Genomic DNA, 12,486 nt, shown 5'->3' on the forward strand with positions numbered 1-12,486 from the left:
TTACTGTAGGCTACACACAGTAATAGTATCCATGCTATAAACCGCACTGCCTAGGGGATTACATACAGCAAAACTTGAAAATATACTGAACAAAAATATAAATGCTACATGCGGAGTTATTTTTTATAAGGAAATCAGTCAATTGGAATAAATTAATTTGGCACTAATTTATGGATTTCATAAGTGATGGGCAGGGACACAGCCATGGTGCCAGGCCCAGCCAGTCAGAATGAGTTTTTCCCCGATAAAGGGCTTTATTACAGACAGAAATACTCCTAGGTTTCATCAGCTGTTCAGGTGGACGGTTCTCAGATATTCCTGCTAGTGAAGAAGCCGGATGTGGAGTTGATGAGCTGGCGTGGTTACACGTGGTCTGTGTTGTGAGGCCGGTTGGACATACTGCCAAATTCTCTAAAACAGCGTTAGACGATCTTGCTTCTGTTGCCTGTTTGAGTGTTTAATAGCCTACTGGTTCTGTGAGCACCAAGCCTCATGCAACGACAAAATGTTGGAGAAAGCAATTTCACAGATTCAGCTGTTTTTTTAATCTTTGCTATGCTGTGATAAAGGCATTACAATTTATTTTCAGTTAGGACAGACTGGTATTACTTAAGTTATTTAGTGTTGTTTACACTGTTCCAAACAGGCAGAAAAATGATATTGTAATCTAACTGCACCTGTTTGTCACACATAATATACACGCAGCTCTCGTTCCTATACCCTCCTTTTTCTTGATCTCCATCTTGTTATTGCAATTATTATTATGATCATTATAATGATAAGTAATGTTGTTATCATTAGTAGGTTTTGTATAGTAGCCTTGTATAACCATCAAGCTGTAGGCCTCAGAGCGCGCCCTGTTTAGTCTTAATACCGTAACTTACTTAGGCCTATATTTCAATACTTATATAGGCTACTGTATCAAATCTTTTATTAATTCATTTCATCACACAGCATACGAGACATTCATGCTTTGAAATGCAATCAAGCAAAATTAGCCTAAACAATAAATACACCTCAATTCACGAATGCATGCAACAGTTGTTAGTGTGCTGTAATAAAGGTTTTATCTTTTTTTTTTTTACAGACTCTATGTTTACACTGTTCTAAATAGTCCGAAAAAGTGATATTATCTAACAGCAACTGTTTGGCACACACAATACTCACGCAACGCTTGCTCCTCCTATACCCTACTAGTTTCTTGATCTCCAGTAGTTTCCACAACTAAGAAAAATGTCTTCCACAGATCTGACTTCCCCTTTCCCTCCTGAGCAACCAGTAAACATTTGCCAGTTTCGAGTTTCAGTCTTCCTCATCAATTTCGGGGAATAGGGACATTTTTTTCCGATAACTGAACTTTTTAGTCAGAAACAATTAAACTAAATGTCTGAAATTGTTGCAGCTTCAGCACAGACAGCACAATAAACACTTGCTATGGTGCCTTTTCGCTGCAGTAGAGAGGAGAGTGAGAACGTGCGCCAGTCACACTGTCATTTTTTTAAACACCGTGACCCATCGGGCTCTTGAGTCATTTGTGTGCTTAAAGCATCAGACAAGCTCAGTGCTTGTAGTTGTCAAACAATACCTGCAGGAATGTACACCAGAGCTGTTGCCAGAGAATTGAATGTTAATTTACCAAAAGCCGCCGCCAACGTAGTTTTAGATAATTTTGCAGTACATCCAACCGGCCTCACAACTGCAGACCACGTGTACCCACGCCAGCCCAGGAACTCCACATCCGGCTTCTTCAGCTGTGGGATCGTCTGAGGGGGTGCTGAAGCATATTTCTCTATGTAATAAATCCCTTTGTGGGGAAAAACTCGTGCCGATTGGCTCGGCCCGGCTTCCCAGGCCTATGCTGTGTGTACCATGTTGATGGCGCCTTTGCCCAGTCATGTGAAATCCGTAGATTCGGTCCTAATTCATTTATTTAAATTGACTGATTTCCATATATGAACTGTAACTCAGTCAAATCTTTGAAATTGTTGCATGTTGTGTTTTATATTTTTGTTCAGTATAGATTCCTGTGTGTAATTATTTTAGATTCCAGAAATAAAACGCACACAGTTTTCGGTCTTCTCACTAATGACAAATGGCTGCATCATATTTTGTTTTTATGATTTTTATTTAATTTAAACTTTTATATGTAACTAGGCAAGTCGGTTAAGAACAAATTTCTTATTTACAACGATGGCCTACTCCGGCCAAACCTGGTCGACGCTAGGCCAATTGTGCGCCACGCCCTATGGGACTCCCAATCACGGCCCGGATGTGATACAGCCTGGATTCGAACCAGGGACTGTAGTGACGCCTCTTGCACTGAGATGCAGTGCCTTAGACCGCTGCGCCACTCGGGAGCCCATGAATAAGCATGTCATATTCCTCACTTGCACAAAATACTTAGCCCTAATTGCCTGCTTGCCATAAAATTCTTGAACCACTAGAAGATGTGCGTACGCATGGTCTAATCTTTGCGTGGAGGAAAGGCCATTCTCCCGTCAAGTTTTTATAAATGTCAACTATTGTGGGAACTGGCACACACACATTTTGGTRTATATTTTGTACGTATGCATGGTTTATAAATGTTTCCCCTGACGCACTCATTTCCCGAGGTTCCCCACTTTCAAATACCACTGCTCCAATACAATGGAACAGACCACAGCTGTGGATATTGTTGCTGCTAATGCCCCCTATACCCAGAAGCTTTTACCTTTTGTTTGGTTGTTTAGACACTACAGTATATCCATTACTAAATGGAAACGTCCACTTTGCAGATGTATTAAATACATATTTCATGCACTCTGTCTTGAAAGTAAACCATTGCTAAAATATACACTGTTCTCCTGGGCTAGTGAGATTCTTTGGGGGTAGAATGCTCTGTAGATTTGAAATCTCTTCCGTTATAGAAGTCAGTTATGTTTGTTTCACACCTGTGATGTTCCTTCAGGAGCATGAGAAAAGGTGTTGGAGTGTCGATTTCAACCTCATGGATCCCAAGCTTCTAGCCTCTGGTTCTGATGATGCAAAAGGTAATGTTGAAACAATGCAATCGTTTGTTTGCACTTCTCCCTGTGTCCTAATAAACAAGATGCCTGCTGGATTTAAAGTGAACATAGTGCTAGTTTCAACATCTTTGTTGATTTGTTATTGATCTAGGATTGCATATGGTTTTTGTTTTATCTTTCAGTGAAGTTATGGTCTACCAACCTTGACAATTCAGTCGCCAGCATCGAGGCCAAAGCAAATGTGTGCTGTGTAAAGTTCAGTCCAACGTCGAGGTATCATCTTGCTTTTGGTTGTGCAGGTAGGTTCATCTGTGACGCTACAATGCTTTCGGAAAGTATTCAGACCCCTTGACTATTTCCACATTTTGTTACAGTCGTATTCTAAAATGGATTAAATAAAATAAATCCTCCTCAATCTACACACAATACCCCATAATGACAAAGTGGTAACAGCTTTTTAGAAATGTTTCCACATTTAGTAAAAATAAAAAGCAGAAATACCTTATTTACATAAGTATTCAGACCCTTTGCTATGAGAATAGAAATTGAGCTCAGCTGCATCCTGTTTCCATTGATTATACAACTTGACTGGAGTCCACCTGTGATAAATTAAATTGATTGGACATGATTTGGAAAGTGGCACACCTGTTTATATAAGGTCCCACAGTTGACAGTGCATGTCAGAGCAAAAACCAAGCCATGAGGTGGAAGGAATTGTCCGTAGAACTCCGAGACAGGATTGTGTCGAGGTACAGATCTGGGGAAGGGTACCAAAACATTTCTGCAGCATTGAAGGTCCCCAAGAACACAATAGCCTCCATCATTCTTAAATGGAAGAAGTTGTATTTAATTMTCTTTTTCTCCCCAATTTTGTGATATCCAATTGGTAGTTACTCGGGAGAGGCAAAGGTCGACAGCCGTGCGTCCTCCGAAACACGACCCTGCCAAGCCGCACGGCTTATTGACACACTGCTTGCTTAACCCGGAAGCAAGCCGCATCAATGTGTCAGAGGAAACACCATCCAACTGGTGACCTAAGTCAGTGTGCATGTGCCCCGCCCGCCACAAGGAGTCGCAAAAGCGCGATGAGACAAGGACATCCCGGCCGGCCAAATCCTCCTCAAACCCGGATGATACTGGGTCAATTGTGCGCTGCCTTATGGGTCTCCCAGTCGCAGCCGGCTGAGACAACCCGTGATCGATCAAGTGCCTTAGACCGCCGCGTCACTCGGGAGGCCCTAAATGGTTGAGGTTTTGGACTTCCTAGATCAGACAACCCGGCCAAACTGAGCAATCGGGTGAGAAAGGCCTTGGTCAGGGAGGTGACCAACAACACGATGGTCACTCTGACAGAGCTCCAGTGGTTAGTGTTGGGCCAGTAACCGAAAAGTTGCTGGATCGACTCCCGAGTTGTTCTGCCTCAGAGCAAGGCAGTTAACCCACTGTTCCCGGGTGCCGAAGACGTGGGTGTCGATTATGGCAGACCTCTGCACCTCTCTGATTCAGAGGGGTTGGGTTAAATGTGGAAGACACATTTCAGTTGAATGCATTCAAATCAAATGTATTTATATAGCCCTTTGTACATCAGCTGATATCTCAAAGTGCTGTACAGAAACCCAGCCTAAAACCCCAAACAGCAAGCAATGCAGGTGTAGAAGCACGGTGGCTAGGAAAAACTCCCTAGAAAGGCCAAAACCTAGGAAGAAACCTAGAGGAACCAGGCTATGAGGGGTGGCCAGTCCTCTTCTGGCTGTGCCAGGTGGAGATTATAACAGAACATGGCCAAGATGTTCATATGTTCATAAATGACCAGCATGGTCAAATAATAATAATCACAGTAGTTATCGAGGGTGTAGCAAGTCAGCACCTCAGGAGTAAATGTAGCCGATCATTAAGAGTATCTCTACCGCTCCTGCGGTCTCTAGAGAGTTGAAAACAGCAGGTCTGGGACAGKTAGCACATCCGGTGGACAGGTCAGGGTTCCATAACCGCAGGCAGAACAGTTGAAACTGGAACAGCAGCAAGGCCAGGTGGACTGGGGACAGCAAGGAGTCATCATGCCAGGTAGTCCTGAGGCATGGTCCTATGGCTCAGGTCCTCCGAGAGAGAGAAAGAAAGAGAGAAAGAATTAGAGAGAGCATACTTAAATTCACACAGGACACATAAGACAGGAGAAGTACTCCAGATATAACAAACTGACCCTAGCCCCCCGACACATAAACTACTGCAGCATAAATACTGGAGGCTGAGACAGAAGGGGTCAGAAGACACTGTGGCCCCATCCGATGATACCCCCGGACAGGGCCAAACAGGAAGGATATAACCCCACCCACTTTGCCAAAGCACAGCCCCCACACCAGTTAGAGGGATATCTTCAACCACCAACTTACAATCCTGAGACAAGACCGAGTATAGCCCACAAAGATCTCCGCCACGGCACTAACCAAGGGGGGGTGCCAACCCAGAATGCATTCAGTTGTACAACTGACTAGGTATCCCCCTTTCCTCTGTGGAGATGGGAGAACCTGCCAGAAGGACAACCATCTCTGCAACACTCCACCAATCAGGCCTTTATGATAGACTGGCCAGATGGAAGCCACTCCTCAGTAAAAGGCACATGACAGCCCGCTTGGAGATTGCCACCGGGCACCTAAAGGACTTCCAAACCATGAGAAACAAGATTATCTGGTCTGAAAAAAACAAGATTGAAGTGTCACGTCTGGAGGAAACCTGGCACCATCCCTACGGTGAATCATGGTGGTGGCAACATCATGCTGTTTGAATGTTTTTCAGCGGCAGGGACTGGGAGACTAGTCAGGATCAAGGAAAAAATTAACGGAGCAAAGTACAGAGCGATCTTTGAAGAAAACCTGCTCCGGAGTGCTCAGGACCTCAGACCGGGGCGAAGGTTCACCTTCCAACAAGACAACGACCCAAAGCACACCACCTAGACAACGCAGGAGTGGCTTCGAGACAAGCCTCTGAATGTCCTTGAGTGGCCCAGCCAGAGAACGGACTTGAACCCRATCCAACATCCCTGGAGAGAACTGAAAATAGCTGTGCAGCGATGCTCCCCACCCAACCTGACAGAGCTTGAGAGGCTCTGCAGAGAAGAATGGGAGAAACTCCCCAAATACAGGTGTGCCAAGCTTGTAGCTACATACACAAGAAGACTGGCAGCGATTACAGCATCGAAAAGGGGCTTCTACGAACTACTGAGTTAAGGGTCTGAATACTTATGTAAATGTGATATTTCAGGGGGGGGGTTTTGCGAACATTCCTAAAACCTTATTTTTCACTTTGTCATTGTGGGGTATTGTGTGTAGATTCATGAGGAAAATAAATAAAGTTGTAACCTAGCAAAATGTGAAAGTCAAGGGGTCTGAATACTTCCCCGAATGGGTGATTCTCACAATCTTGGTTTCTTTGATTTCAAACATGAAATCTTWAAAAATACTTGCATCAACAAATTTCCTTTTTRGACATTAATAACAAGGTCTGAAGTCTGAAGTGTGTAATTTATAAACATTTACTGACAATTTAACACCTTTTGAACATATTTTCCCGAAACAAGTCCTTAAAAATCTCATTAAGGCAATGGTCTGAAAACATCAAGACCATTAGGAAAGCTAATACATAATCATTTTTTAAAGTCATGCACAGTTACTTAACTATATATATATATATTTTTTTTTTAATTAACATTTTTATTTGATTTTGACTGATTCCTCTCATTACCGCAACACCTTCTGCAATCTACAACCTAATATTTTTGATATTTCATTGAAACTTGACATATTTTCAAAATGTGGCAAGCCTGAAGAACATAACGTAGATATTCTGCACATGCAGTTAAAAGCAAACTACTATTTTTCCATTCATTAAATTAACACCTGTTGCGATAATGATACATAGGTTTCGAAAATGGGGTTGATGATTTCGATAATGATAATAAGTATACTAAGACTGAGGTATGGTTAAAAACATTATACAATTTGATGTAGAAAATAAATTAGATAATATTGGCACAATCATGGATTCAAGTTCAATCAATTTCATTTTGCAGTGCTTCAAAGTACAGAACAAACAATACAGTGCCTTGCAAAAGTATTCACCCCCTTGGTATTTTTGCTACTTTAAATCGATTTTTATTTGGATTTCTTGTAATGGACATTGACAACATAGTCCAAATTGGTGAAGTGAAATGAAAGAAATTACTTGTTTCAAAAAATTTAAAACGGAAAAGTGGTGCGTGCATATGTATTAACCCCTTTTGCTATGAAGCCCCTAAATAAGATCTGGTGCAACCAATTACCTTCAGAAGTCTTAGATTGCACACAGGTGRACTTTATTTAACTAAGTGTCACGTGATCTGTCACATGATCTCAGTATACAGTTGAAGTCGGAAGTTTACATACACTTATGTTGGAGTGATTAAAACTTGTTTTTCAACCACCACAAATTTCTTGTTAACTAACTATAGTTTGGGCAAGTCGGTTAGGACATCTACTTTGTGCATGACACAAGTAATTTTTCCAACAATTGTTTACAGAAACATTATTTCACTTAATTCACTGTATCACAATTCCAGTGGGTCAGAAGTTTACATACACTAAGTTGACGGCGCCTTTAAACAGCTTGGAAAATTCCAGAAAATTGTGTCATGGCTTTAGAAGCTTCTGATAGGCTAATTTACATAATTTGAGTCAATTGGAGGTGTACATGTGGATGTATTTCAAGGTCTACCTTAAAACTCCGTGCCTCTTTGCTTGACATCATGGGAAAATCAAAAGAAATCAGCCAAGACCTCAGAAAAAGATTGTAGACCTCCACAAGTCTGGTTCATCCTTGGGAGAAATTTCCAAACGCCTGAAGGTACCACGTTCATCTGTACAAACAATAGTATGCAAGTATAAACACCATGGGACCACGCAGCCGTCATACCGCTGAGGAAGGAGACACGTTCTGTCTCCTAGAGATGAACGTGCTTTTGTGCGAAAAGTGCAAATCAATCCTAAAACAACAGCAAAGGACCTTGTGAAGATGCTGGAGGAAACAGGTACAAAAGTGTGTGTGTGTAATATATATATATATGTGTATACTTTTTCTACATTTTCCTACTTTACAGACTAAAATRGATTTAAGAAAATGTTTCCTCCGCAACTCACACACATACTCACACACAATACCCAATAATGACAAAGCAAAAACAGTTAGAGAAATGTTTTGCAAATTTATAAAATAATAATTTAAAAACGTATGTACTTAAGTATTCAGACCCTTTGCTATGAGACTCAATTGGTGCATCCTATATACACAGTAAAACAAGTCCTATATTGATATAACCTGAAAGGCTGCTCAGCAAGGAAGAAGCCACTGCTCCAAAACCGCCATAAAAAAGCCAGACTACGGTTTGCAACCCACATGGTGACAAAGATCAGACTTTTTGGAGAAATGTCCTCTCCTCTGATGAAACAAAATAGAACTGTTTGGCCATAATGACCATCGTTATGTTTGGAAGAAAAAGGGGGAGGCTTGCAAGCCAAAGAACACCGTCCCAACCGTGAAGCACGGGGGTGGCAGCATCACTTTGTGGGGGTGCTTTGCTGCAGGAGGGACTGGTGCACTTCACAAAATAGATGGCATCGTGAGGTAGGAAATTTATGTGGATATATTGAAGCAACATCTCAAGACATCAGTCAGGAAGTTAAATCCTGGTCGCAAAGGGGTCTTCCAAATGGACAATGAACCCAAGCATACTTCCAAAGTTGTGGCAAAATGGCTTAAGGACAACAAAGTCAATGTATTGGAGTGGCCATCGCAAAGCCTTGACCTCAATCCCATAGAAAATTTGAAGGCAGAACTGAAAAACCTGTGCGAGCAAGGAGGCCTACAAACATGACTCAGTTACACCAGCTCTGTCAGGAGGAATGGGAAAAAATTCACCCAACTTATTGTTTAAGCTTGTGGAATGCTACCCAAAACCTTTGACCCAAGTTAAACAATTTAGAGGCAATGCTACCAAATACTAATTGAGTGTATGTACACTTCTGACCCACTGGGAATGTGATGAAAGAAATAAAAGCTCTACTATTATTCTGACATTTAACATTCTTAAAATAAGGTRGTGATCTTAACTGGCCTAAGACGAGGTGTTTTTTACTAGGATTAAATGTCAGGAATTGTGAAAAACTGAGTTTAAATGTATTTGGCTAAGGTTTATGTAAACTTCTGACTTCAACTGTATATACACCTGTTCTGAAAGGCCCCAGAGTCTACCATACCACTAAGCAAGGGGCACCACCAAGCAAGCGGCACTATGAAGACCAAGGAACTCTCCACAGCGGAGTATCTGTCCATAGTACCACTTTAAGCTGTACACTCCACAGAGCTGGGCTTTACTGGAAGAGTGTCCAGAAAAAAGCCATTGCTTAAATAAATWAAAAATAAGCAAACACGTTTGGTGTTCGCCAAAAGGCATGTGGGAGACTCCCCAAACATATAGATGAAGGTACTCTGGTTAGATGAGACTAAAATTTAGCATTTTGGCCATCAAGGAAAACGCTATGTCTGGCGCAAACCCAACACCTCTCATCACCCCGAGAACGCCATCTCCACAGTGAAGCATGGAGGTGGCAGAATCATGCTGTGGGTATGTTTTTCATCGACAGGGACTGGGAAACTGGTCAGAAKTCGAAGGAATGATGGATGGCGCTAAATACAGGGAAATTCTTGAGGAAACCTGTTTCAGTCTTCAAGAGATTTGAGACTGGGTCGGAGATTCACCTTCCAGCACGACAGTGACCCTAAGCATACTGCTAAAGCAACACACGAGTGATTTAAGGGGAAATGTTTAAATGTCTTGGAATGGCCTAGTCAAGCCCAGACCTCAATCCAGTTGAGAATCTGTGGTATAACTTAAAGATTGCTGTACACCATCGGAACCCATCCAACTTGAAGGAGCTGTAGCAGTTTTGCCCTGAAAAATGGCTAGATGTTCCAAGCTTATAGAGACACACCCCAAGAGACTTGCAGCTGTAATTGCTGCAAAAGGTGGCTCTACAAAGTATTGACTTTGKGGGGGTGAATAGTTATGCACACTCAAGTTTTCAATTTTTTTGTCTTATTTCTTGTTTGTGTCACAATAAAAAATATTTTGCATCTTCAAAGTGGTAGGCATGTTGTGTTAATCAAATTATACGAACTCCCAAAAAATATATTATAATTCCAGGTTGTAAGGCAACAAAATAGGAAAAATGCCAAGGGGGTGAATACTTTCGCAAGCCACTGTAGTCTAAAATCAGAGAACACACAAAAACAACACATACATAAACATTAGAATAGCACGTCATCATCACTACACACACTGGCCTGTAAAAGTGTCTCTTGGGGATGATATTTCTGTGACCCCAAGCTGATGCAGCGTCTTTATCTTCAAGCCAAAGTTTTAATGCGAGCACATGTTTCTCTGTCTGTGACTCTTCGCTGGCCAATCCAAAATGGCTTAAGTTTAAATAAATAAGGCTTGGAAATRTTGTGCCTTGACGGACAGAAATCTTCTATGAAGATATTCCGTAAGAGAGCCGTAACAGACACTATCTGGCCCTTTTTTCGAATTTTGATGAAGGAAGTGGCTAACAAGTTTGCGCATTAGTCTTCTCTGGCTGTTATTGGGTGATGTTCTCTGACCTCTCTTAGTAGTTTTCTTCTGGACCTCTCTGCCTTCTATGTTGACAATTACCTGCTTCCTCTTGGCCATCATCTTAAGTCTTTTCAGTCTTTCCTTTACGTTGACCATCTCTTTGGTCCTCTCCAGCAGCTTCTTTTCTGTGTAACACAGCTTTGACCTCAATTTTGATTGTGTTTTTCTTTCTTCTGTTCCTCTTTTGGGGTTATTCCTTTGGGGTAGATGTCTTCATTGGTCCTGGTGTCTGTAGAGATGTCTCTCTTCTTTATTGAGTTGAGTTGATGGCAGGGACTTTTACCTGCTGAGGTTCTCTTGGTTAGGCTGTGTCTTCTTGAAGATTTTGAATAATTTCATTTGCTTCTTGGACATGTTGAAGTGTATCATCTTCCTCGCTTGATGGTGTTATGTCCAGTACAGCTTTTAGCTGTTTCTTTTAGCTGTTTTCTTCTTTTCATGTTGCTTCTTTGTCAGATCTTGAGTTTTCTTGACTTTACAATTTCCATTTCGTTTTTGATATCTGGAACTGGAAATGTAGCATGACATGAAATGAGCATTTCTCAAACATGGGAAAAATCTTACTGTTATGGACACGTCATCCTATAGTAGAGACTGAATGGCTTACAGACTGTGTGTGTCTGTGTGTACACATCCTATAGTAGGGAATGACTAGCTTAGACTGTATGGACATCCTATAGTACAAACTAAATGGCTTACTGTGTGTGTGGTGGATGTGTGACTTCCTATAGACACTGAATGAGGGCATAGGCTTCCTATAGACATATTTATTTATAAAAGTTAATTACTCTTGCCGTAACTTCTCCACCCCCTAACCYCTCTCTCTCCTTCCTTTGGTACTCTTCCAGCAGTTCTGGGTTGGTGTAAATGTTTTCTCTGAATTTTGCTCAAGCTTTCTTTTTGTCCCTTGCTGACTGTCTGCAATTAAACAGGACATAAAGCAAAATATCAACCATTAGTAAATAATATTTAAATTAATAGTTTATTATATATATTTAAAAATATAGTCTGTATGATTAAATTCTCATTACCGAAACAGAAGTTCTCTCTACMGCAACTGGCCTTAAATTGCAGCGGTAAGTGAGAATGGTGTTGCGGAGGATGAGGAACCTTAGCATGTTTTGCTAACAATAGAGAAGACATGATGACTAAGCAAATGTTTACTCAATGTACATAATTAGACATTAATGAAGTATATTTTCATAGAAAATGTTAAATGTAATGTTTTTCTAAATGTGGAAACCTATCTGTAATGATAATTAATTATGTTGTGTACGCAGTCTGACGAGAATCTTTTTAACTGTTAACTGGAGAAATATAAAGAGATCTGCTAACCTGGTAGCCATCTTGATGGTACTGGCAGATGTGTTGCTTCATTCAAAATCAAACTTTGTTTAAAATTCTCTGTGTGTAAACAGTCCTTCAAAAATGTTGCGGAGGATGAGAACATCAGTCATAGACACTTCATTTTTCCACAATTTTGTCATTTATTATTATACATGAATATTCAGTTCATATTTTTTCTGTCATTTGAAAACGTCTAGAACATCCATTTATTTTTTTCAGAATATTTTCATTTTACTCTGTTTTTAAATTACAACATAACATACACTTAGACAGCTGGACGGTTGCAGTAATGAGAATTTCAGCAGAAAATGCAATAAAATACAAAAATAATTAATTACTATGTTGAAATCACTCTTTGTGCAAGGTAGAGAACACTATCTTATGATATTTAGTTATATTACTAAATGACATGTTTAATATTTAAAATCATTA

At 40.7% G+C, this 12,486-nt stretch overlaps 1 protein-coding gene across 2 annotated transcripts in view; it reads left to right on the forward strand.

Annotated features, from left to right (window-relative positions):
* The window catches only part of LOC111956730 (COP1 E3 ubiquitin ligase), a 36,208-nt gene that overhangs the window by 16,972 nt on the left and 6,750 nt on the right, over nt 1-12,486 (forward strand). Inside the window, exons 14-15 of one of the 2 annotated variants that reach the window (XM_023977288.2) lie at nt 2,948-3,029; nt 3,188-3,304. In XM_023977288.2, the coding sequence (XP_023833056.1) occupies nt 2,948-3,029; nt 3,188-3,304 (199 nt within the window). The remainder of the gene's footprint in view (nt 1-2,947; nt 3,030-3,187; nt 3,305-12,486) is intronic. The other variant, XM_023977289.2, reaches the window with a different exon arrangement.

Source organism: Salvelinus sp. IW2-2015, linkage group LG32 (genome assembly GCF_002910315.2).
Source record: "Salvelinus sp. IW2-2015 linkage group LG32, ASM291031v2, whole genome shotgun sequence".
NCBI lineage: Eukaryota > Metazoa > Chordata > Actinopteri > Salmoniformes > Salmonidae > Salvelinus > Salvelinus sp. IW2-2015.